General features: G+C 42.9%; 2 protein-coding genes across 2 annotated transcripts in view; one reads left to right on the top strand and one right to left on the bottom strand.

The window, feature by feature from the left end:
• upp1 (uridine phosphorylase 1) overlaps positions 1 to 26,946 on the bottom strand; it is a 189,958-nt gene that overhangs the window by 52,347 nt on the left and 110,665 nt on the right. The gene's annotated exons all lie outside the window — the stretch shown is intronic.
• Positions 2,851 to 26,946, top strand: part of itga8 (integrin, alpha 8) — a 54,918-nt gene continuing 30,822 nt past the window's right edge. The window contains 12 exon segments of the mRNA XM_049584695.1: positions 2,851 to 3,400; positions 3,774 to 3,904; positions 7,366 to 7,466; positions 7,599 to 7,722; positions 10,770 to 10,831; positions 11,283 to 11,328; positions 13,329 to 13,454; positions 14,624 to 14,668; positions 16,136 to 16,179; positions 18,153 to 18,209; positions 18,387 to 18,555; positions 23,480 to 23,677. Coding sequence (XP_049440652.1) covers positions 3,207 to 3,400; positions 3,774 to 3,904; positions 7,366 to 7,466; positions 7,599 to 7,722; positions 10,770 to 10,831; positions 11,283 to 11,328; positions 13,329 to 13,454; positions 14,624 to 14,668; positions 16,136 to 16,179; positions 18,153 to 18,209; positions 18,387 to 18,555; positions 23,480 to 23,677 — 1,297 coding nt within the window. The 5' untranslated portion in view covers positions 2,851 to 3,206.

Below are 26,946 nucleotides of genomic sequence, written 5' to 3' on the forward strand. Positions count from 1 at the left end.
GTGATTCGCTAAATCTCCAAGACACTGATGGAGACTTAAAGGAACATTTCAACCACAAAACGATGATTAGTATATCAGTAACTCACCCTGTGTTACGTTGAAGTCAAGAAGAAAACTTTTTTCTTGCATGCCCCCATGGCTCTACAAAGAATCCATAAACTGACAAAACTGTTGATGAATTCAAGTCAAAAGGGTCAATGTCTCACAACAGTAAAACTATATAATTTACAAACTCACACAACTCATGCATTATAATCAAAGTCTAATTTGTCCAGTCATGCTCAGTACTTCCCAAACAGAGCTGAACTACAAGTAAAACTTAGCTATGCTTTCTTCGAAGCCAGACTCCATTGACAAAAACAGCAGTTTTACCTTGGTGAATACAGGAGCTGCTGGTCTACTGCTGCCTCGATCAGTTAATTTGTTTATTATTGTGTGACTTTTATTTATTTATTTATTTTTTTAAAGGTTCATTCGAATGCACCAAAGTCACACAATAATACAAACATACTACTGATCGAGGCAGCAGTAGACCAGCAGCTCCTGTATTCACCAAGGTAAAACTGCTGTTTTTGTCAATGGAGTCTGGCTTCGAAGAGAGAAAAAAGTAAGTTTCACTTTCAGTTCAGTTTGTTTGAGAAGTATTGGGCATACAGCTGGATGAATGATATTTGGATTATCATGCTCAAGTTGTTTGGGTTTGTAAATGGATGTTTGGAAGTAGTTTTACTGTTGTCCAACGTGGTCGCCTATGACTTTAGTTCATTAAGATTTTTTTTGGTTTTGGGATTCTCCGCTCACAATGGAGGCATGCAAGATAAAGTTTTCTTCACAAAAAACAACACAGGATGAGTAATTGATCTTCAAGTGGTCATTTGGGAGTGTCAAATAATCCTTTGCATACCCTTCTATACACAGAAAATAATCATCCTTAGAAAACTGCATGTCTGGGTTTGCATATCATCAGAATGCACCAAAAGAAGACAAATGAAAAATTGGCTTTTTATATAGCATCCTACAACACACTGCTGAAGGTTACTACCATTCTGTTTGTTATTAAGTCGCCACTCAAGACAAGAAGCAAGTGTTTGAGTAATAGCACTTTATACCATTTAAGTACTTAGTTCTGGCTCAGGAGTTCTTAACTCAATATTTATGCATTTGTGTTTGTGTATCTGCAGATATCCTGGCTCCTGTATGCATCCGTGCACAGGAGCGTTGTAATATTGGCTGGGTGTGTGTCTAATGGATTTGTCTAATGCAAAAAGGATGTGCGCCTAATCTGACACAACAGTCTGCTTAACAGTCTCATTAGGAGTTTGTAAAGAGAGAAGGGGAACGTGGGCACAGTGTGGAGAATATAAAGCACTATTGTGTGTGTGTGTGTGTGTGTGTGTGTGTGTGTGTGTGTGTGTGTGTGTGTGTCTTTGCAAAAATCAATCCAGATTGACCTGCAGTAAATCTGTGATCAGAACACACTGGCAGCCTCGCGGGACCTAACCTGAACAGTATGCCCGTGAATGTGTGTATTCCTGGAAATGGGATATCTGTGAGAATTTTATTGGATGTAAGACAGTTGAGAAAGTGATTACAGATGAAAGTGCACACACACTGAAACTGAGCTGCATTAAAGCGCTTGTTACCTGGCGTGGCAACACAGCCGCACCAAAGCCAACTGGGGCAAAAGAACAGAAATATGTCTGCTGCCTCCTCACTCCATCATCCTCACTCACCATCTCTCTCTTTTTCTCCTTTGTGCTCATGTTTTGTGGAAGTTTCCCTCGGTTCATCTCAGATTTACATAGAAACAGCTGAGAAAGAACAGACCCTCTGCCATACTCCCTTCTTTCTCACACACACACACGGAATCCACTGTTGCACACAAAGGGATCATGGAAATGTGACGAGGTGAACCAAGTTTGCACATATTAAATGAAACCATAAAGGAAGGAGACAGGGTTACTGGAAGGGATTGATGGATGGAAGGAAGGAAACGTGTTGAAGGAGAAGAGGAGGGCAGGTAGAGGGCGTGGAGGTGAGAAACTCCTCCATCTGGCAGGTCAAGGTTTGGGCTCTCCACATTCACTCTTTACCTTAACTTCTCACCTGGTTCTTATCAAGTCTCCTGACAGAAAACACACTCCACTGACTGTAGTGTTGCCCCGCTGCAACTGTTTTACTACATCATGAGGCTGGTGGTGCAGTTTAATTCATCATTAATGTGCCCATAAAGCACAGTTTAATTAAAACAAACTCCCCAAGCTGATAAACAGCTGAGTGGGAGTTGGCCTGGAAGTGGGTGCAGCATCCATCTCTCTTCATCTCTGCCCTGCACATGCACAGAGCTGTTTGATAAGAAGAATGCTGTGCTGAGCTAAATATACAAAAAGCAGCCTGCTCTGGCCCGTCACCTCTTTAAACTGTTTTTCATTGCAGGATATTATTTTCAGCAAGAGCGAAGTATGTTACCTCGGAGGTTTAGAGGGGAAATCGCCTGGTGTTGAGTCAAACAGCGAGCGGGCCAAAACTGCCTAAACTTGCAGCTCAAGAGATCTCTGCTGTGAGTCGACGTAATAATTACTGACATAATTACAAGAGATTATTCTCCAAGGAAGGAAATGCAGCCCTGTTTTTTACTGGCAGGACTGAACGAAGTTGCCAATAAAAAGAAAACGGTGGTTTAATTTATGGACAAATCTTTGCGTTTTGCGTGCGTACGCGCCAAGTCTCCGCGTGCGCCTGCCTGTGACTGTATATTTGGGAGGTTGGCTGTAAATCTCACTTTGATATTATTTATTGTATCAGGCTAAAGCGCAGAATTCGCCACAGAAAATTAGGCAATGCCATAAAAGGAGCGGTGACGCGCCAGCATTGCGCGCTCAGATGTGGTCTGAGCCTTATGATGAGTGTGTGAGTGTATGTGTGTGTGTGTGTGTGTGTGTAGGGGGTAAAGTTTTGAGCAGAGGGCGGGGGCGCGGTTGTGTAGTCTCGTAGCTGAGACTCAGGGCAGACCTGGTGGTTTCAGGGTGTCAGGAGGCAGCTTTTTTTTTGAGGGGGAGCGCAGTGATCCAGTGACAGCCAGTTGGCGGACTTAACCCAGGACAAACCTACCTCACCTGCACGGAGGAAACTCTCTCTCCCACTCTTTCCCCCACTTCCCTCTTATTTTTGGGGAATAGTGCGCAGCTGGCTGTTTCTTTTTGGGGATGGAGCGTGTATGGGACTGTGTTTCCTCCGCTGGGATGTTTATTCTCGGAGTGCTGTCGGTGCTGTGTCCGGCGCTAAGTGGAGTTTGGAGTTTTAACCTTTACGCAGAGCATCCTACGGTTTACAAGGGACCCGACGGAAGTTATTTCGGCTATTCTTTGGACTTCTATCAAGCTACCTCCGACAGCAACACGTGAGTGGCAAGTTGTCCCATCAGGGTTCAGCAGCAGGAGTTGTGATCCAACAGTAATTCAACTTAAACTGTGCCTGTGCTTCTGGTTTGACAGCTTACAGTAGACTCAGTTGAATAGAAGTATAGAAGTGGGAATAAATATAACTCAACTGAAAAGAAATTGAGCTGTATCATCTCTGTAGCTGCACATGCTGCATATCATACTGTAATGGTGCAGAAGAAGCATGAATGACTCAGATTTATGTTGCACAGAGCAAAACAGTTATGAAACAGAAACTATGAATGAGCCAAACTGTGCATTAACTGCACACGTTTGCATAAAGCATTGTACACTTCCCTGCATGTCTTGCATGTTCCTTTTCCTCCCCACCAGGTTCAGTGTGTTGGTGGGGGCTCCCAAGGCGAACACTTCCCAGCCCGGCATTGTGGAGGCTGGGGCTGTCTACTACTGCCCCTGGCCTGGACTCCCCGACAGCTGCAGACAGATACCTTTTGATAATTCCAGTGAGTAACCTGAAAGCTTTTCCAAATTTTTTATTTCATGGATCAAAATAAATTCATGACAGACCTCCTGGGGGCCCCACTGGGGATAATCATGTTCCATCCTGGACATGAAGAGGGATAACTTAAGACTGTGAGACACATGCTCAACAATGTCACTGTTTTATGAGTCGTATTTTAGGGAATAACAGAGATGAAATTTAACAAGCGTTCGTTTCTCTGAGGTCCAAGTGGATCCTTTTAAAGAAGCCACAGGTGGCCCCAGATGTTACTCCATTTGGAACCTGTGTGTCTGGTATGTGCGTGGATATGAGTTGGCACACGTGCAGTTGCATAAAAAAAGAGAGAGATAAGAGGACATATGGGTCTCATCAGCTTCATCTAAAGGTGGCTGGCGGGCTCACTCGTACATCATGTTGATTATTGTTTTCAATAAATTATCATCAAGGTTAACTGTCCAATCAGCCTGTGTTTGTACCTCTAATGTCTCTGATGCATGCTTTTCCATCTGAGTTGTGAGTGTGTGTTTGCACGAGGTAGAGAGGGAGAACAAGTGAGAACGAGAGAAAGAGAGGAGGGGGGGTAAACTGTATGCACATGGGAATTTAGTTCCCCTTCAGGAGGAAAAGGGGATTGGGTGAGGTCTGCTTTTTATTAGATCTTGAAAATTTATCCCTGTCTCCTTTTCCCCACCCCTTGTCTCCCTCTCTTGCTCTCCATCAGTCTATCGCTCTCTCTGTTTCTCTCTCTTTGTTTTTTGTCTCTTTTTGTGAGGACTTTTATCATCTACTGTATGGGATGGAGAAGGAAGTTAACTTTGTAAACGTACATGAACATCAACAGCATCAGCTCAAGCCTTAGTGAGGGAGTTTTAGTTGCGGCTGGAGCTGAGGAGCAGAGGACTGTCATGTTTCATACACCACTGTGTGCACATGTATGAATATGATTGATGCTGGTAGTCAGCTGCATGCCCATCGGCTGATTTATCAATGGCGTATGAATGAAACAGCTGATAGCCGATCAGCTGATGCAAGCAGACATCATCATTCTGCCTGAACTGATGTTCAAGGCTCCATGCAGATGAGCGTAACCCTCCAAAGGGAGGACTATTTTCTTGTCTTTCCCTAAAGTTAATTATGTGTTATTTTTCACAAAGGGGTTTAGATTTAGTGTTAAGTGTTTGGGGGGAAATTTCAGGTTTGGTGAATTGAAGAATAAACACAGAGCAACAAATGTGTGCGCAGTCACGTGCGTGTGTGTATCTATTCACTAGAATGGGTGGGTGATTGATGACAGTGGCCACGGTGGATATTTCTAGAGTTACAGCAGACCCTTTATTACAGGTATAAACCAGACTAAGAGACACATATACACTCATGCACACTGTAAAAAATATGAGCCCGAGTGGTGAACATCTGTGTGCACTGTACTGGTTAATATCCATACATCAGCCTCACATGTGCCTCAGTATGTGTGTGTACCCGTGTGTGTGTGTGTGTGTGTGGCTTTAGTGACGTTATGCAGATCTGTCCAGTCATGCCAGTGGAGCAGGAGGGGGGGTCAGATGGGGATTGATGTGGTGATAGTGATTGCATGTCCATGATTAGAGAAGAGAAATCTGGTGTCTGGATCCTTCTTTCTGATCTATTGCCTTTCAATCTGTCACAAAATGAAGCACAGCTTTATTTAGAGGACAAACAATTATTGGTACATTTCTATTTTCTTTCTGCAGAGAAAACTGATGTAGTAATCCTGCTCTTCTCTCAGATATGCCCTTCACATTCAAACACAATTTTGAGAGCTTCACACTCCAGCTAGTCCTCTGCTGTCTGCATTCACTACCTTCAGCTGCCGTTTCAGTATCTGTCCTGGGATTAAAATAAATTTACTTGCAGTCATGAGCCTAGTTCTTTTAAAAAAAAAAAAAAAAATGTCGGGTGTATTATATTGCTGCTGGCAAGAATGATAGCCTTTGTAGAGATTTTTCATTAGATATTGGAATAATTTATATAAAAGCATGCAAACATATAATTTTGAAGTAGGGAGGATCCACCATATGTCCTGTAAACGATAATGGTGACATCAAATTATGAACACGGTGGTGCAGTGGTTAGCACTGTTGCCTCACAGCAAGCAGGTTCCAGCTTTGGACCCTCTTGGTGGCTCTTCTATTTGGAGTTTGCGTGTTCCTATGTTAGTGTTCTGGCTTCTCCAGCTTCCATAGGTTAAAGTTCAGACACACCAAGCTGATGTCAAAGAACTGGTGGTGACGAAGGCCTTCTGTTGCTCGCCTCACGTCGCCTGTGTCTCGGCCAAAAAGTTGCTCATGAACACACTGCAAAGACTACAGCCAACTAGCTCATACGTTCTGCACCTGCAGGAGAGGAAATAACTCTCCATACCAGCAGCCAGTAGCGATCTGTGTTCATCATTAAAAAGGGAAACTGGAAGACTGACAGTTTGCACGTTAATGACACAGCCTGATGTTGAGAGAACAAATGATACTGACCGTGCGCCAGCAAACAATAACACAAACCATTTCTGCTAAAGAGCTCAATGGTTAAAAACATCTGACCTTATATAACCAGTTTGTTTCAATGTCACACTCTATTGACTCAAGTCTTTTGTTTACTTTCCTCATTTCCATTTCTCTTCTCGTCCAATGAGCTAAACTGAATCAGCTGAGAAGAGGCCGACAAGGGCTGATTAGTGCCAACAGTGCAGGACACACAAAAACTGGGGCAATATATGCTCACCTACAGCCAGACATTCCCGATAGCCGACCATCAGCTTGGTGTGTGAGTGACTGAATGTGAGAGTAAAAAGTTGTCTGTCTCTAAGTGCCTTGTGATAGTCTGGCAAACCGGTCCAGAGTGTATCCCGCCTCCTGGGATTTAGAATCAAATAAAACAGTTCACAGTACACCTGCTTTTATGCATTTATTGTCAGTCTAAGTGTGTGTGTGTATGTGTCTATTTAAGTGTACTAAAAGAAGGTGTTTAATGTGGAGGGGTCTGCACAGCTCTAAAGAGACCCAGCTGCTCTTTAATAACGCTGGAAAATATCTGCAACAGAACAAAGACGCACATGCACATACACCAGAACTGACACTTGACTCACTACTCATTATGTGCACATACAAACTTGTGTGTGTGAGTCTGTGCATGTGTGTGTTACTTTATAGGAAAAGCTCTGACTGGAAAAAAAAAGCCTCCAGCATCCTGACAAATGTCTGTTTCTGGGGGGCAAATAGTGTTTTGAAGTTTCTTACAGGCCTGTTTAAGACTGTTGCTGTTTGTTCTTGCTTATCAAGGACAAATGCTTTCCATCCACACAGGCAGAGCTGCAAGCCCAGACCCACATTACCACGGGTTCTATCAGCTTTTACTGGCGTCATTATGAAATGTCTCTTTTATTCTTTTTTTAATGTCTTTCCCGCTTCCTCTCTCTGCCTCCGTCTACAGATAACAGAATGATAAAGGTAAACGGCACCAGAGAGCCTCTGGAGTTTAAGTCTCACCAGTGGTTTGGAGCATCTGTCAGAACACACAAAGGAAAAGTGGTGGTGGGTAGATGCAACGTTAATATCCAACTGTATTACCATAAATGTTTAAAAACTACACACACATTTTGTTCCCTTTTCTTTTTAAGGCTTTTAAGTCAGTATTTCTGAAAATGGGAATTATTTGTTGTGCAGGCATGTGCTCCTCTGTACCACTGGCGGACGGTGAAACTGAGTGGGGAGAAAGATCCCGTGGGGACCTGCTATGTTGCCGTCCAGAACTTCAGCGCCTACGCAGAGTACTCACCCTGCAGGACCAGTGAGTCACACTGCAGCCCCGTCTCCAACTGTCTCCATCTCCATTTTACAGCCCTCCGTCCTCACTTCCTTTGTTTTCTCTTTCTCTCACTGCTGTCAGTACGATCACACATTAACCAGCACTTAGCATTTTTATTCCAGGACTGATATACTGTATCTTCCGTCAGTGTAATATGTCATAATATCACATAAAGTTTAAATATGACGCATCGATTTTTATGTCAGCCTGTAAAACACAATAGCCAGGCTTCTAGTTTAAAGGGTCATTTCACCCAAATCACACTCAAAAAAACACTTCTCACTTACTTACTTAGGTTTCATTTGTCCAGGTTTTCTGTCTCCACCCTGCAACAGCTGGTTTGAATATGATTTTGTTGGTGACACCGCAATATATATTTACATAATTCAACTGCACACACTTACATCTATGCAGTGTTTCACATTATTGTTGAGCTTTTGGTCTATTAGACCTTCATTAGAGCATACATGGGGCAACAACAGGTGGTTCAGGGGAGGTTCAGTCTAATCTTTGGCAGTTGCAAACTGCCAGAGATTAGACTGAGATTTGAGTTACTTTTACCAGCCTGTCCATTGGTGCCTCATGTATGCTCTGATGAAGGTCTAATACATCAAAAGCTCAACAATGAAGTGAAACACTGCATAGATGTGAGTGTGTTAATATCTTTTCTACCAGTCTGGACTTACTGATGTTTCCAGCGCCTTCTGTGTAGCTAACGTTAGCAGTTGGTCTTTCTTACCTCTAAATGTTTCTTTGAATTAGATGTCGAGTCCTTGAATGAAGACAGCGTTTCCACAGCTTAAAGACATAACTTGCATTGCACTGCGATGCTGTTCCCCTTTTGTGCTTTAAATACAAAATAATGGCAAAATTTCCATCAAGTGAAAGCACTTTTTGACTCATGTTAGAGGCCATTATAATGAGTTGAGAACTGTTAGCTACAGTTTAACTCCAGGCCAGTGTTGGTGTTGCGTGAGACTCAGGATGTGTGATTTTAAAATTGTAATCCTGTTTATAATCTCCACTTTTACTAAATGTATCGCTTATTGGATTATGTCTTTTTTTTCTGTATTTACTACAGAATACAGTTACCTTTTGTGTAACCTTGATTAAGTAACGTTATTCCATGTATTCTGTTACTCCTCAAGTCCACTCCACAGACTTCACGGTGAAAAATTGCCATTGATGCGACTATCTGCTGAAGAATTGTTCCCAGTGTTTAGTTTTCAGGTCATTTTTTAAGTCAGTGTTTTTAACAAACACAAATTTATTCACTTCTATTGTGTTTGTGTGGCGTCAGAAATCTCAGAGATGGATATCACAAAACTTGGCTAAATAAAACCACAATTTTTAAACAGTTACCCTTTTTCTACCAGATTAGCTTCTACTTGAATCGTTTCTATTCAGGACTTCTGGAACCTTGAAGCTTTAAAGACAAACCAGTTTTGAGTGGAGCCACTGTAATCAAGGTTGCGCCATGTACAGTGGGAATAAACAGTAGTAGAAAGACGGTGGATCACATTGATTACCTGCGAGCTTTTCTTCTGTTATTAGTTACAAGTATTTGTTTTATCTAAAAACAAACAAGCAAGCACCAACTATGACGTGCAAGACTCCATCCTCTCTTTCCAACCTGTGGAATTTAACATGCCCATTGATGTTGTCATTGTTCGCACTTAAGGTCAAGTTAGTTTAGTTTAGTTTAGTTTAGTTGCACGTTCATACATAGAAAATACAGGGAAAAGAAATTAAAAGTTAAACTGTTGTGCAGGAGAGGTTAGAAGCCAAAAATGGCTTATGAAGACACCCCCCTATTAAATAACAACAATCATACATAAAAAGAAAAAGAAAAAAACGAAGATTGCATAATTAAATAAGATTTATAAAACCTTTGGTTTCAGTTTGGAACCAATGTTTCAGGTTCCAAACGAAATAATTTTGGGTTTAAATGCTCCGAACAGTTGTGCAAACTGGAACAGAACCAACTCCATGTTGGTGGAAAAGGAGTTAAGTGTGTGTTTTTGTAATGTGGTTTAAATGACTGATAACCAGAGAACAGACTGGTTTGTGTCCCAGTGGATTACCTTGCCTGTCCCTATATTTTAAAAGTTACCACAGCAACCTGATAATCTGTCTCCGTGACAGTATCTCGTTCTCTCTCTGGTCCTCTTCTCTCTGTCATCGGTTCCCTAAATGGGATTCATGGGATTTTCCTAGCCCCCTCCTCCCCTTCTTCATCTCCATTTTTTTCCTTCTCCCCTGCTTTCTTCCTGCGACCCCTTTTACCCGGCGCAGTGATATGAGGCACCAGCAGATATAAGGAGGATAAGGATAAGGAAGAATGGAGGCTATCAGGTGGCACATCTTAAACAGCAGATCAAACGCAGCCCTTATCGTCCACTCCATCATCCGCTCTGCATAAAAACCCCTCACCGTTCACAGTCATTCCCTCACATACTTACACTCCGCCTAGTAATTGAAGGTTGTTTAAGATCTCTGTTTTGTTGTTTATGTCAGTTCTGACTAATCAAGACGAGAATAATCACATTGTAAACTCAATTGTTCTCAAGGGGGGAATAACTCTGCTGCAGAGGAAGTATTTCTTTATTATGTGTATGATTCCTCTGCCTCCAACAGCTTTTTTGCTTCATCTCGACGTGAATCTATGACCACTCAAACTATTTCTTTAACTTGCACTTTATTTATATGTGCACGCGTGTCGTTATGCATCATTAAGCCTCACCTCGGGGTGCCTCTGAAATGGAGAACAATTTATTGTGTGCACATAAGTTTCGTGTGTTCATGCAGTTTAACGCAGTAATTTAAACGGAAACACACCTCGGTGGTACATTTTAATGTAAACTTTAATAGGTTTTTCTTCATTTTTGTAGTAATAAAAGTTTCATCGGATAGAAGTAATGGTCTCTGCAATGTTTGTTTAGTGCTGTGGTCCAGAAAATGTATTTTTTTAACGATTAAGATGCTTTTTTTGTAGTGTTTGAAAGCATGTGTGTTCGTGTGGTTTTCAGATGATCCAGATCCAGAGGGACAGGGGTTCTGCCAGGCTGGCTTCAGTGTGGATTTCACCAAGGTAAAGATAGCAGCAATCATCAACACTTTGGTCATGATAACCCCCCTGCACACAGCTAGTCCCCTGTCAAAGGGCAAGCAGAGAGGTTCCTTCAGACACGAGACTCCCTTCAGAGATTTATGGACACTGGGAAGATGAGAGCACGGTTGTCCCTCGAGGAGCCTCTACTCCTGATGTGACCCATCGCCTGTGAACACAATAGACCAAACACACATACACCCAACACATTCTTTCACTGCATAGTCAATGTGAACTTCGACCTCTGTCTCTTGGTCCAACTCTACCCTCCTGTTCGGGAAGCTGTCATTCTCCGCAGGATGTCAACAGGCATGACAGCAGGAATAATATGTTCACGCACACACAGCCACGCTTGTTATATACCCCTCTAGTCTCAAACAAACACGCAAACATCTGTCACATGACTAACCCTTACTAATTGTATTCATTCCAGGAAGGAATGCTGGTGGTAGGAGGACCTGGAAGCTTTTACTGGCAAGGTAACTACAGCAACAGCAAACCTGCATTTGTTCTCTCTTGTGCGGTGAGTTCATAGATGGGAAGGTGTTCAAATGACAGAATAGATGGAGATGAGTTTAACAGTCAGAACAGCCCACATACACACACATGGGCTCGGACACACGCGCCAGATCTGTAATTTCATTACAGGAGTCTTACGTACAGGAGAGGGTGGAAAGAAATGTGTCTCCCTCTCTTTTTCTTTGCTGCTTTACTTAACTTTTTCCCTCCCGTGCTCGCTCCCTTACTTCATGCCGCTCTCTGTCTGTAACAGTGTAACAGGAAATGGGTGTTTGGGCTCTGTAATGAGCTGATCGGGGGGTAATGGAGTGTGGAGGAACTGCCCCTCTGCCCCGTGATAAAGCGCAGAGGGGCTTGGAATGGCTTCAAGGAGAGGAAGAGGCTCAAGGGCAGGCTATTGGGTTGAGGAGGACATGGGGAAGGTGGGGAGAATTTAAAGACTGATGGAAAAAGAGAGCAGGGAGGACAGCGGGAGCGGCAGAGGATTGCTAAGGAGATGATAGAAACGTGTTGCAGCGGGGAGAGGGAAAGATGAGATGTGAGGGAGTAAGACACGGAGAAAGAAGAAGAAAGATGGATGTTCTGCGCGATAGAAGCAGCGCTGAGGTCAGCTAGCTCGCTGGATGAGCAGGGCCGGTCGAAGCAGAGGGGTGAAGTGTCTTAATAGGTGTAGACACAGCTAGAGTGTGTCAGAGTTCAGCTGTTTAAGTGTGGCGCTACTCCCCCAGCTCCAGGTGTGTGACAGTGTGTGGGTGTGTTACCCAAAGTTAGAAGAGTTCTGCAGATGTTTCTTAAGAGCAAGGAGACAGTTAGTGACCAGTCGCACAAACTAATTTCCTTCTCCTTTCTTTGTAACACCTCATCTGTCACTTCATTTGTTTAGAGCAGAAAGATGGAGCAAGAGTTTTAAAAAAGAAACCAGAAAAAGGGATTAAAAAAAAAGACTAAAGTGGTTCAGTGATGGACATTTAAAAACTGCGACACAAACTGTCAAGGTTTCGGGTTGTTGTTTGGCATCGCTGCTGTTATTTCATATGGTTAAATAATAAATGCTCCAACATACAAGACCGCACTAGACAGGCGTCACAGACAGCCTAATGGACTGCTCCCTCTCCGTGCCCTCAGCGTGGCAAGGCTGGCTGCCTCCAGTTAAAACACTTCCTCCAAATGTTTATAAAAGCACTCAGCCTGGATTTTATGGCCTCTAATATACAACGATTATCTTCAGCCTTCAGCCTGAGTCATCATTAGAAAAACTCTTTTATATACAATCTTGTTATTTCTGGGTGTAAAGGACACTTCAAATTAGCTGCAGTGACTTATGTATCTGTGTTAACAGTTTGTAACACCGTGTCTCATTAATCAGATAGAGGTTTAATAATGAGTTGATATAGTGATGTGTTATTCTGGGAGATAAACTCGTAGCGTAGTGCGAGAGAGAGAAAGAGGGTGGGAGGGTTATGGGGGCACATTTTCCTCCCCGTCAGTGCATACACACACACTCACATTAGGGAGGATTTATGGATGGTTGAAGGCGGCTGTAGATAAAATCATTTGTTTGTTTGACCTCTTGTTCAACAGCAGAGGAAGGGTGTTATTTGTGCGCACTCACCTATATTTCAGAATCCTCACTGCACAGAGGACAGGCGTTTTTTTTTTTTTTTTTTAGTTTCTTTTTAAAGTATTTATTCCAGCTTTTCCTTTGCAAATGATGTGTTTTAGCCTTCCTCAGGGAAGACCTCCATGTGTTGTTAGCTCTGTGCATCATTCATGTAGAGCAGATGGGCCAGCTCCAGCAGGTTTCTATAGAAGAGGGCAGCGGCGCTCCCTTCATGGGGTCCAAGCTGAAACCACTGGCCATGAACAGATGTGACTCTCTCACCCTGAGTGTTTGTTTTCCTCTATCTATTTATCTGTGTGGTGTGTGTGCCTGTGCGTGTGTATGTGTGTGTATGTGCAGGTCAGGTAATGACAGCGGGGATAGCTGAGATACTGAACGGCTACTCTTTGAAGGCAGTGCTGAGGCAGGTTCCAGGAGAGAAATACACTCGAGCTGCTGAGGACTCCCACGACGACAGCTACCTTGGTAACATTTACAAAACAAACAAACTCTGACAAAAGTTTTGATCGAAATCGTAATCATTAGGGGTAGAAATCACCAGTTTCATCATATTATGATATTATATCAATTCTTTGGACAACGATTCGATATTTGCCGATATCACAAAGTCTGCCAGGATACTTTTTCGATTCAATGCAATTCAGGGGATTGTGATTGATATGAGATGATATCATAAGCCCACTGAACACCAGTGGTTTTAGAAGAAGCTGTCTCCCCTTTCTTTTTTGCTTTGGCTATAAAAGATAAAAAGAACGCATGAATAATGGTAAATAGTTGTAACCAGTTATTTTTAACTCAAATCAAACTCATTATCTTTTTCCTAAAAACTCAGGGCTATCTGGCTTAACGCCCTAAAGGCAAGCTTCTCCCAACAACCATCAAACATGGAATAACAACAAGATCCTTTAAGAAAAGTATAAAATTTGGCTTAATAATCACTGTTACAGTTCATAGACAAAACAATTGCTTTGTGCTTGCCACCCATTGATAGCGGAATTTTCCTCTACTCATAGCTTGACAAAAAACATGTATTATTTGCACTTTTTAGTACTTTAAGTCACTGCATCTCCTGACACAACAGCATGGTTGAATTTCAGCCTGCATGCCCCTTTTTTGAGCCCGACATTGTTGAAAAAGAGCAGCCAATGTTGCGGAAGCGTAAAATTAGCAGAGCTAGATGCCCGTCCAGGCAGGTATGTTGTGTTTCTGCCAAGTATTTTATCTCATAACAGTATTGTTTCAGATGGCACGTGCTTTGTCTGTTGACCAATAATTTCTTTAGTATCCAAAATATTTCCACACTTCTGATTCAATCCAGAGTAAATAGTGTTATCCTCATCTTCTATCCTCGTCTTTTTCCTCGCTGTTTGTCATTATCTGTCTGGCAGTGTTTGACGGTGACACACAATCTCCAAATATGGGTGCATAAGATGATGATATGGATCAGAGTTTTCATTTTGCATTGATAATATTGGATCATTGATCACTGAATCGATACACGGATCAAGATCGATGTGTTGTTATACCCTTTGTAATCATACATTAGATCACACCTATCTCATACAGTTTGCAGAGCATTGCACACAGTGTTAATTTCACCCATATGTCATCATGTGCAAACGATTTCTCTCTAGGTTACTCTGTGGCAGTGGGAGAGTTTACTGGAGACTCTGAACAAGGTGAGAAAGCCAACAATTCATTATAACTAACCACACGCAGCACCAGAGGAGTCGCACATCAGCAGGCACCCTGCGACACGCTCTTTATGCTCTCTCGGCTAGACGCCAGGACAACTGTGAGGGGTGTTACAGGGTGAGGGATAGGGAGCGGACAGCTGGGTGACAGTGTCTTGGTCTGAACTCAGAGGCAGTAATGAGAGCTGTCTCTATGTGTCTGGGTCGCGACCCTGAGGGGACAGGACTTCGGGAACCGCTGATAAAGGGATTTCCTCTCCTCCATTTTGACTGATTAGAATGATTAGTGGCAGTCTCCGCAGACCTCTTCAGGTCTAGAGTGAGTCCAGAATCTCGTCTTGTCTTGAAATATTAGGTGGAAAGAGCGACCAGCACGCATGTAACAGTTACAGCATCATTTTATGAAAAGACAGTGCAGGTGGGGAGAAGTAAGTGAGTGAGTGAGTTCATCTTTGTTGAGGCCAAAGTAAATGTTTAAAACTTATGATTAATGTTCAAATCGTTTTATTTTTCTTGGTTTCACTTATATACACACTCTGGTGTCTTGCCAGCAGCGTGGCATTTTGATTCACATTTCTGTGCGAGCTTCAGGTCCTGCTGACGTTCATTCCCATGCCATCAGTTTGTCAGCAGCACGAATGAAACACAAGTAATTCAACAAAAAGCTCTGCTCTTTTATTAAAGAAAATGAGAGAAATAAAAAATGTATCCAACCACAGTCACGCTCAGTACACTCATTTTTAAGCTTTTTTTATTGCTTCTCTTCAGACAGTGTCACCACACACTTACTCTTCTTCAGCTCTGTCACACGCAGAGGACCCTCCTCCCCCAGTGCCACTGCAGCTTCCCATTCATAATTTCCTGTGTATCAGAGCCTCTTTGCAAATCGCCATTAGTGGGATCTTTACGGGACAAACTTGCGTTTACATACCCCCATACCAACCCCGCGAAGGCCCTGAACCCCCTCCGGCATAACACATGTCAGAGAGTCTTAAAGTGAGCCTTAAGAGGTTACACATGCCTGTTGATGTGTTGTGTTGTGGTACAAAGCTTGTTGTGGTCTTGTTCCCCAAACCCTTCTTCAGACTGGAGAACTGGTCGTAACTGGGAGTTCTGAGTGAAGATGGAGCTGGGAAGTCCGGGTTTATAGGCTCGTGGTTGAGCCTTTTGGGTAGAGCTGGAAGGCAGGAAGGGGGGGACCCTGTCTTCTCTCTCTGGGTGGGTCCCTCAGATCATCCTATAAGTCCACGGCACCACACTCATCAATCAATACACAAGCACCCAATCACTCAGTGCGTTCTCAGCAACACTTGGTCTTCTGATAGGGTGGGCTGGGTAGGGGATTTAAGGGCCTTTGAGCAAACTTCTGTCGATTCTTTTCTTTCTCTGTAAATCTATTTCACACGTACACACGGGCTAATTTAAGACTGTCCTTGTTTTTATGTTTGTCAGAGCTGATAGCTGGAGTCCCAAGAGGAGCGCAGAACTTTGGATATGTGAGTATTAAACCACAAGCAAATCTAGAAAGACAAAAAAATTAAAATAGGACTTTGTTTGGTCATTCAGCAGCAACAAAATTGGAGACAAATTAAAGAAATGATTAATGCAGATGTGCGCCACAGGTCACAACTGTTCACTGAATGGTTTGATGAAAATTATGTGACTCATATTCCAACCTCTGCACCTCTCAGCTCTTACCTCTCTCGTAACAGTTAACGCAAATTCAGTCAGTTCCTGTGAATTCTGTATGGCCTTGTGTCTAATCATCGCAGCCTTTCTGCAAATTTAACCAATCAACTTATTTTCCTGTAGTGACTTTCACCAGTCATAGCAGTCCCCCGCATGACATCACCAAGCGAACTTCCTTGTTTTGGGTTGTGAAGATGCAGATATGTGCAACATTAGCGTCTCGCATTTGCCAACAAAAATTACTACTAAAGATCACGCAAGGCAATTTTCACTTGCTCTCGCAATTTTGTTGCAAAAAAAAGTATCGCAATTTTTTTTTAGCTGCCATGAAATCAGGCATTTTAGGCCGCAACAATCCCAAAAAAAAAGGCTCATGAAATCCTGGAGGGGCTGATATGCTATGGTCTTTGCAGTCATGAGATCCCAAACTAGTCAGAAACAAACAGCAGATTTAGGTCTATTCAGCAGCATTCCCCATCAACATTATTTAAACATCAAATCAGGGAATATATTTTGGAAGGATGGTGTTTATCTTATGGAGTTATCTAAGTATGCCGAAGACCTTTGAAGCTGTTTTGGTGGTTTATGGTGACACTTTATGTCTTCTGTATTCTGTGTCTGACTTCTGTTTCCCGCTACCATCTGTAAGCCGTATATATACCTGACATTTCTTGAATAATGTATGTATGAAAGTTTATGTTCTGAGTGAGATAAGAAGTGCAGTGTAGGCTTTTTTGTGCAGACACGCACGCAATTAAGTCTTCTAGATTTATCTGTGTGTAGTGTTTCTAACAGGATTACAGCTTTACTGTACACATGAATACATGCTTTTACACAGCTATGAAAAATATTGTATGTGCGTCTTTGTAAACTTAAGTGTGTCTTGTGTTCTCTTATGGGAACATGTCCCCGGGGCTGACAGTGTCAATCCTCCTTAATAACACACAGCTTCCGCTGCATGTGGAGGGCAGTGACCCCACCTAACCCCACTAACCCTTCTCCACACACACACGACCCCTAACCCTAACCTGCAGTGCAACCGCAGGATTCGCACACACGCCACAACAGTGTGTTTTATGTCTGGACATTGTAGCTGGTGTGAGAGTGCTCCTTCCTGTACAGACAGTGAACTGTGAGTGTCATAGAGGAGGGGGTCTACAGCTCACAGTGGGGGGAGAGTTATACGGGAAGGCAGGTAGGCCATGTTAGGGGCTGGGCAATGTCAGCTCTGATCAGGTTACTTCTGTGACCAATCTGACAACTCAAAGTGCATGAAAGTTAACGCTCAGGCTAGTGATTCAATATTTGTGTTTACACATCCTCATCTGTCTGTGTTCATAAGTCTGTCCCCATTTAGTATGTCTTTGAGACATCTGTGATTGGGTCAACGTGTATCCTCCTGCATGTGTGTGTGCTTGTGCATGTGTGTGTACGTGGAGCCCCCGGCTGTCTCCATGTGGTTGTTATTTTAGGTCTTATGAAGGAATTCTCAGCCTCCCCCCTCCGTCTCTCCCCACGACCGGGGTTAGGATGGGGGGAAGGAGAGAAAGATGAGGGGGGAAATGGTAAAGGCACAAAGATGATGTTGGTGGGGGAGGGCAGGGAAAAGAAAAAGGGGTTTCAGTAGAATAAAAGCTTTTTTGTGCGGTTTCCTGCATTCTTCATGTGCCTGTTTGTCAGACGGCTTGGCCGTGTTTGTTCCGGGAGCGCTACAAGGACAAAGCCTGGTGTTTTATTAGTCATGCCAAATTTTATCTGACAGTCTGTCTGCTTGTTTTAGGTGGCGATGATCAACTCCACCAATCTGACCTTCATCCAGAACTTCACAGGGGAACAGGTAGAGCATCGTCCCAGTCACACATACTGCAGGGCTGCTTATAAACTGCTGCACCCTTAGCAGCTGATATGGATTTTCTGCCATGTTTGAATGTGGATGAAAATGAAAGTAGATGAAAATCATGTAGCCATATTTACAATCAAAAACACTGACATTCCTTTCTTGCCTGTGTCTCAGATGGCCTCCTATTTTGGCTACTCAGTTGCTGTCACTGACCTGAATGGAGATGGGTAAGAAGTAATTTCCATGTCACTCCAGACACATACTCTCCACTGTCTTTTGTAGTATTAAAACTACAGCTTATGTTTAGCGCCCCTGGGAGACGTCAACCAGGATGGATACAATGGTATGTTGAGAGGATGAAAGGCAGAAAGAGGAGGAGAAGAAAGGGAAAGACGAGATAAAAAGGAAATTGAACCAGATGAAATTCATCTGAGAAACATCAATATACAAGATGAGAGAGACAACAAAAAGGAAAAAGAGAAGGAGATTAAAAAATTAAACAAAAGTATTATGTATATATTTGTGTGCCTGCATGACCCTCTTCCCCTTGTACTTGTCTGCCCATGTGCGGCTGGTGTTTCCAGGTAAATTCAATGACAAATCTTTTTCGGTGTTTCCCGTGCCTCGTGGACTGTTTTGTCTCTGACTGAGGAAATCCTATCAGATGCTGCTGCTTGAGAAAAACTTTAAGCTCTTCAGCCAATCAGGAAGTGCGGTGATGAGTGGTTGTCTGCGTGAACTTGTTTCCTCCTGTGATGATCAGGGATAAGGCCATGTGTGTGTAAGTGTGTGTTGGGAGTTATTTTTAACTCACCAGATGTGCCCTGAGATAAAATCATCTGGGAGTTTCTGTCCTGCAGCCCAGAGTTCATTCCTCTTCAATGTGTTTGTTTTATCTTCACATTGATTGGACAAGGACATATGTGCACACACACAAACTGCACAGTCTGCAGCCCAAATGCTTCACGAAGCTGTTTCTGCTATTTTAAAAATGAATGGACCGATGCACATCTGGCCCTGTTATGACATCAATCACACTGATTTATTTTTAATTTATTCATGGACAGCAAGCGTTAATGTGTGTCCCACCCCTTTAAACACTTTAACCATAAGATCAATACACACTGGATCAATACTGAAGCTTTCTCTGGCCTGAAACATAAATCACATCAGGCTGTCTGTCAGGATGTGTCCGTCTCCGAGGGGTGGTGATGTGGCCTGAGAGGAGATGGAGCCTCTCTGCCAGCTGCAGTGACATGCAGGGAGAAGACTTGTTGAGAGTTAATCTAATGAGTGCAAGTCAATGTCTGTGCATGATTTCATTATTCGGCATCACATTATGGCGTCGCCATGGAAACATCGTGATTAGGGTTCTCGGCAGCATGTCAAACTTGTGCATTCAAGTACACCTGTGCCCTCGTGTGTGTCTGTGCATAATCACTGACAGATCCCTTTTATGTCTGCGATGGCACCGAGCCGCTTCCTCCTCCCATCACAGAGACTTCATCACTCCATTTCCAGAATTCTTCATAAAAGCAGAACCATACCCATGTCCTGTACTCTTCATCGCCTCATGAATGTCAGCTGTAGAGAGACATCTTACAATTTAGCTAATTCAATTTGCCATGTGGCTCTTATTGTTTTTAATTTTTTATCAAACAGCACTGGGCGTCTGTCACCATTGCTCCCAGAGTGTAAGCCTGTTTCTGTCTGTGAGTAACAATCCCCTGTAGTTTTGGTCTCAGTGATCACAGTGGGTGTTCTGCTATTTTGCTGTGGATGTCTGCATTGTGTGGGATATTGTTGAGCAATGCCCATGAGCAACTTTCACATTATTTGAAGACTTTTTTTTAAGTAAGATTTTTTTTTTTTTTTTTTAACACAGCTATTCAGTTATGTACACATACCCACACATAGACATAAGGACTCGCGCACACACAGGCTCATATATACACTTGCATACACACATGGTTGCATTTATCCTCTCTACCCCACAATCTGCTTCATGTGGAACTAGTTGTTTAGGCTAAAAGAAAAGGGGTCCAGAGACAAACAGGATGTCTAGAGGTGTTTGGACATTTACAGAACTGAGGGATGCTTTTATGTAAGATGTGTGGACATTAAGAGGTTAAATAGTAAACAACAAAATCTGTTTGTATGGTAAAAGAATGTATGGCTTTTCATATCAGGACAGGTGCTTGCAGTATGTTTATTGTTATATCTCTGTTTTCATGTTTGTCTATGCCATGTTCTTACTATTAGCATTGGGGTCTTCCATAAAACATTGTTTTTGGGCAAAGTTTGAAAACTTTAAAGGGGTTTTAAATAGGGATGCACTGAAATGAAAATTTGTGGCCGAAGCCAAAGCCGAAGCCGAATAATATTAAACACTTGGCTGAATACCAAGTACCGAATACTGAATGCCGTTTTTTAGTCTTTCATTAGTTTTTGCAGATGAACCCCCTCCAGATTAGTGCTGTCACGGTACCAAAATTGGGACCCACAGTATGATACCAATGAAAATATCATGGTTCTGAGTAGTATCAGGATACCACAGCAATGTGCCTTTTGTCATTTATAAAAAGATAAATCACTTTTCTATAATACATCAATGATATTTCAGTGGAATAAATTACTTATTGACTTATTCATACTTCAAAAACAGCATCAATACGTGATTAAAATAGGGGGGATCAAAATAAAATAAAATAAATAAATTAAATAAAAATCAGCCAGCCACCCTCCTCCCCTGACAATCCCTTCATAAGTAAAGAACAGTCCCTAAAGTGCGGTGAGGTTTGTGGGCCGTTACCTGACACAAAGAGAGAAATGTGAACGGCTCGTTTCTCCTCTGATACGCCACATACTGTGTGTCACCATGGCTCAGCTGTTCAGGTACTTTTGGGCAGTCATGACAACAAGTTATTCACCTGGAGCCGGACTTCTCGGTCGCCGGTAAGCCATTATAATGCGCTGCCGTACTGCGTGTCTCTGACCCCCGTTCAACCCACAACCGGCAGGATTCGCCGTTTCGTTTCTGCTGCTGGTTGAGATCTGTACTCACACAGCGTGCTGAATGATTTATTTTGCCCGCACAAAATTATTTTTAGTCGCAAATGCGAGTGCGGTGATGGACGGAGTAAAATATTGCCACACTGCCGACATTTTACTCCGTCTGTCACTGCATGCTGTTTGATTGCGTTATCAAAACATGCCGCTATTGTTCGGCCTTGCTTTTCACTTATTCCACCGAATTCCGAATGCGTGGTTTTTTTTTGCAATATTCGGCCGAATATATTCGGTTACCAAATATTCGGTGCATCCCTAGTTTTAAAGTTTTTGTTTAACATTTTGGAAATACACTTATTAGGGGTGGTGGAAAGAATCAAGTCTTAGATGTATTGCAAAGCAGGCGTAGATGATTTGGCATCGATTCACAAACGACAGTAGCCGATTATCTGAATTTTTGTTGATAATATGATGTTACCAGACACATATCTATCCAGCAAGTTTTATTTTACTTTCTTACCCTAGGATGGCAAAGGCTTAAACCGCTCTACTCTGCATTACTCTGCTAACCGCAACCAGTATCACTCCTCACCAATGAAGGCAACAAGTTCTAGCTAATTAGCAGGGGAGTAGAGCGGCCCCAAGGAGCGCCACTCAGCCTTGTTTCCTATTATTTCCAGTGGCCACTCATAGTACTGAAGCCAAAAAATCCCCTGTGGCCCAAAAAGCATTTTCCTCATTGCCCACCATTGCACCATTGTAACAAACATCTGTAAAACTGCTGACAGGACACTTCAAACTGCAAACAAGGTTAATTATGACTCTTCCTATTATGAATTTTTGATCTAAGGAGGTTTTATATTTGTAAAGGTTTCATTGAGCTGAGAAAAGTTATTTAAAAATCTCTGATGTCCATGAGCTGAGAACCCACAAGCAAGCCAGCAAGAGAAACACTACTGCACGTACAGTTATAGAGTGTCCTGGGGATGAGTCCGAAAACTTGGAAATGAGCTAGCATTTTTGGACTCCCGGTTGGCTCGTCTCGGAGTAAATGTTTTCGATTAGATGCCTGAAATAAGGTCTGTGGTTAACACAAGCTTAACATGTATTGTTCTAGGACATAAAATACGTCAGAAAAAAATAAATAAATAAAATCAAGTAAAAAAATCCCATAGGCTTTTTTAACACGGGAGCCAGGTTGACGCTAAAGCCCGTACATACTCCACGAGAACAGAGAACTTTCTTCTTTTTCTCAAGGTGGCAAGAACAAGAACAATGTTCATTCTGGCCCGGGACATTTCATACTTCACAAGAAACTCAATTGCAGAACTCCTGGGAAGTCCTCATAGGCCTCTCCCACTATCCGCATTGACCACGCCCACTTTGAATTTCTGGCCAATCACACAATAGTTCTCGGACACCACACAAGAAAAAAGTTTTGCCCCGATGATGTGTCGAGAACAAGCTGCAAGAACTCCCAAACCAGGGCAGCAAGAAAAGAATGACGTCATTCTTTCTTTGCTGCCCTGTGAGAGAGAACAACTTTGTCTGTTTTTGCGGAGTACGTAAAGGCCTTTACTGTGCCATTGAACTATAGAAAAATGTCACCCCTGGAGCATTCTGGTCAGTGCGGTACATAACCCAGAAGTAAACCTGCAAGCTAGAAGCCTTTTTGGCGTATGCACTAGGCTTGCAGTTTCTCTGGGCTGAACAGGCTGCACCATCCTGGAGTCAGACTTTTAGCTTAATGTTAGCTTAAATACTGCAGCAGGGGAACAGTTAGCCTGGGTCTGTATAAGGTTGGAGACAACCCAGCACCTCTGATGCTCACCAATTAACATCTTATATCTTGTTTGTTTAATTTGTGCTCAAATGATTGTGGGTATATTAGCATGGTAACGGCTAAGCAGAGCCTCTCAGAGCTGTTAATTTTGGCTGTACAGTTTTGCTAGCCTTCATTTCTGTTTGTTAACCTGTTTCCCATGCAGACCGCATTAGTAAGTAACCAAGAATCAGAGCAATGACCTAGAAAAGAAGGCTAGATGTGAGACAAGATTAAAAGATGAGTAAAACAAATGGAGATTAATGAAAAGAGGTAAATGACCAAGCTGACATAGTCCCTCAGTGCAGGTAAAGGAAGGTCAAGCTCTTTACCATCTCTCTTTCCTTCTACCTGTATGCTTTCCTCTGCCTCTGTCTCGGAGGGGCCTTAACCCTGCTGATGTCTAAACCATCCATGTGTGTGTGTCACCCCTTAGACGTGGCAGTGGGCTGTCCATTCGGGGGCGAGGAACGTGGAGGCAGGGTATTGATCTTTAATGGTAACAGAGACGTATCCACGCAAGGCCTGACGCTGAGCCAAGAGCTGAAAGCAGCCGGGACCCCCAGTGGCAGCTTGCCTGGATATGGATTCACTCTTAGAGGAGGCCAAGACCTGGACAACAATCAGTATCCTGGTAAATACTCACACTCAACAGGTCGATCCTTCTCCGCTGAACTCCCCATGTTCTAATCAAAATTCTTTCTGAGACTTGCATTCCTTCACTTTTCCACTTTCCTTCCAGCTCCTCTCATTACAGCCTCCCTCCTCTTCATTCTTGACCTCCACATTTCATGCCCCTCCTCGCACTCCTCCACTACCATCCCCATGTTTTCCTGTATTGCTTTCCTCCTCTTCTCTGGTAAAGTCATCAGTCAGAAGAAGGGGGTATAGGGATGAGTGCCAATGAACTGCTGCCGCATCCATTCTTTAGGGATTTACAGTGCTCAAGAAGGGGAGAAAACATAAGATTGAAAGAAAGAAAGAAGGATAATAATACATTATCCGCATGTTCAGTCTGCCAGACATTCAAGCCTTGGCCCATATCCCTAAAAGTGTGAGCAGACAATGCAGCATTTAATCAAATTACATGTAGGCAACACAATACTTTATGTGCCACCTACTTACTTTACCAGACACCTCCACCTTCTAACTTCACAAAACCCATTAGAAAGCTTGCAGCAATCATAACAGACCTGAAAAGAAGAGCATTTTTTATACGAGCGTGAAGCTGTTTATATACAAGAATTTTCAGTACTGAAAAAAAAATCCATTTGAAACAAAGCAGGTCTGTAAAACCACTGTTTTACTGCCTCATTTTCTCCCTAATTTAGAGCCACTCTGCTCTCAGCATTACTCTGGCTTTGTGCTACCACAGATTATGCTGAAAAGGAGAATTTGTTTAGTTTTACCTTTTCTTTTCTTTGCTCCCACTCCTGTTCCCCCCTTTTTCCTTTTCATTCTGCTGTAATAACAGATTTCTTCATTCCACAAACAGGATATCAAGAGAAATACACACACAGGAGTGCACACAAGTTCACATGTGTGGCTTGTGATCAGTTTCACTGGCGGCTGTGAAGTGTGTGTTGAGTGTGTGCCAGGCTCCAGGTCAAAGCTACAGACCCTTTGTAGACCCACTGCAAATCAGACATCCCCGAATTAAAAACATTGAATGTTAAATACACACACACAGGGGTTACAGGTTGAAACTTGGAGGAGGAAGTGGAACAGAAACTCATGGGTGGCACAGCTTTCAGCCAACACACACACACACGCCGTATAAACATGCACACACACAAACGTGCAGTGCTTTTGTCGTCTGTCATTAGAGAGCTGGCTGGCGGAAGTGAAGCACACACACGCACATGGAGTGTCGTTAGCAGGGTAGTAAAGTCACACTGTTCAAAGGAGCCAGGGATGTTTGATCAGTATTATGAGAGGATTGCACAGGCGTCTGGGAGGCCTGCTAAAGCCACCATATGCTCCCATCACTGTTAAATGTCATTGCAGGAGCAGAGAGAGAAGGAAGGATGATGATTAAGCACCACTTTTAGCTTTAATGGATTGTTTCTAAGATTATGTCGTATATTTGTGTTTTTATTTGATAGCTTACAGGTTAGGGAATGAAAGATGGAAGAGGCAAAATATGAGAAAGTATGCAGATCAGGAACAAAAATGACACCCGCACGTAAGCTCTACTGCACAGAATTAAGCTTCATTACACTACAGGCAAATTTGGTTGGGAGAAAGAAGCAGCAGTCGAGTTTGGCTATAAGCTGAAGGCTGGAGTAGAGGTTAGGGTCAGCTGTGTATCAGCAGGAGGTCAGAATGCCTCGGGCTACATTTCAGGTTCAGCTGAGGAGGTCAAAAGTCAAAAACTGACAATGTTTTACCTGTCAATCACACTGACTTTCTGAGAGTTACAGACACAGAGACATGTTGGGGTCGGTGATTTGGATGTATTTTGCAGCGAGGGGTCATTAGGTGGGTCATTAGGTTGGCAAGTAGGTGTAGAATTAATTACCTGGCTCCATGTCTACTCGACCATCTTTCATTACATTTATGTAGCTGACGCTTTAATCCAAAGTGATGTACAATAAGTGCATTCAACCATTTAGGGCCCAAGATCAAGCTGCTAAGTGAGCACTCCTCGCATCCACACTGCTCTCAGGTACAGGCAGCTGCAGACCCAAACCCAGGGTGTTACCTCTCTCAGTGACAGCTTACCAGCTCCAAATCGTAACTAATAAACATTCTGGCTTATTAACATCAATTTAGATATTGTTATTAGCTTGTGACTAGCTTCTAGCAGTCTGGCCCACTCCGCTGAAGGAAGGATAGCGAGGCGTTTGAATGCCATTTACCAACAATAGCTTTATTGCAGTCCTCACCACAAAACAATAAACTTGGCCTTCACATGAGGTTAAGATGTAGCCCTGAGCTTATCGAGACATTTAATTCCACTGCTATCATCACTTGTTTCCGCATGCTGTCTTCACCATGACAACCCAAGAGAGAGCTGCTTCTCCGCTACACACACACTTAACCCACAAGGTCATTGCCCTTATGGGGAAAAGGGTGAGCCGCTAACACCAGGGTGAGTCTGAGTGAGATGGAGGCAGCTGCCTGGAGGAAGAGAGGCTTTGCACGGTCAGGTCTCCGAGATAACTTTATCTTCTGCCCAATACTTAGAAATGGTGAATATACAACTCGAAGCAACTTGATACGATACAGCCTCTGGCTTTTGTTTGACATCTAGTGTTGGTAATAATGTAGTTGCATATATTTCCGTTCTGCAGTTAGCGTAGTTAGCCTACATTAGCTCAGAGAGCTAACTTTGCTTATTTACTCTGTGACGCGAACTGGAAAAAAAGGAACGAATAGTCACATTTTCATATTGAACACCCAAATTCAATTCAACTGACATAATTCTGAGACAGGTACAGCCCTATAACTATGTGGGTACCACCCCAAAAACAGCAGTTCAAAAAGTCTATTAGCAATTTTTTTGGAAGTCTCTTGTCTCCTCCATATGAAAGTTATATGCCCCAAACGTACCTTTCAGCAAAGCCTGCCACATTAGTCAATCACAATACCCTCCCTAATTTGGAACAGCCACTTCTCCCTGCCTGCAGTGTGAAAGATGTGCTGTTCAGTACAAAAATCTATGTTGAATATATGCATTATAGCTGGCAAGTTACCGAATAGCCCTAACATCCCACACATGCATCCAAGAATTAAGAAGTCCTCCATTTCTCTCTTAAAGCCGCCTCCTTTTCCACTGAGCACCATTGACCTTTGACATTTCATCATGGAGGCCAGTCCCCTGCAGCCAAACAGGCAGTCAGGGCAGACAGCCAGTGACAGCTTGACAGTCTGTCTAAACTCTGGATGGAGGTTGTGTTT

The sequence above is a fragment of the Epinephelus fuscoguttatus genome, linkage group LG8 (genome assembly GCF_011397635.1).
Source record: "Epinephelus fuscoguttatus linkage group LG8, E.fuscoguttatus.final_Chr_v1".
In the NCBI taxonomy this organism is placed as follows: Eukaryota; Metazoa; Chordata; class Actinopteri; order Perciformes; family Serranidae; genus Epinephelus; species Epinephelus fuscoguttatus.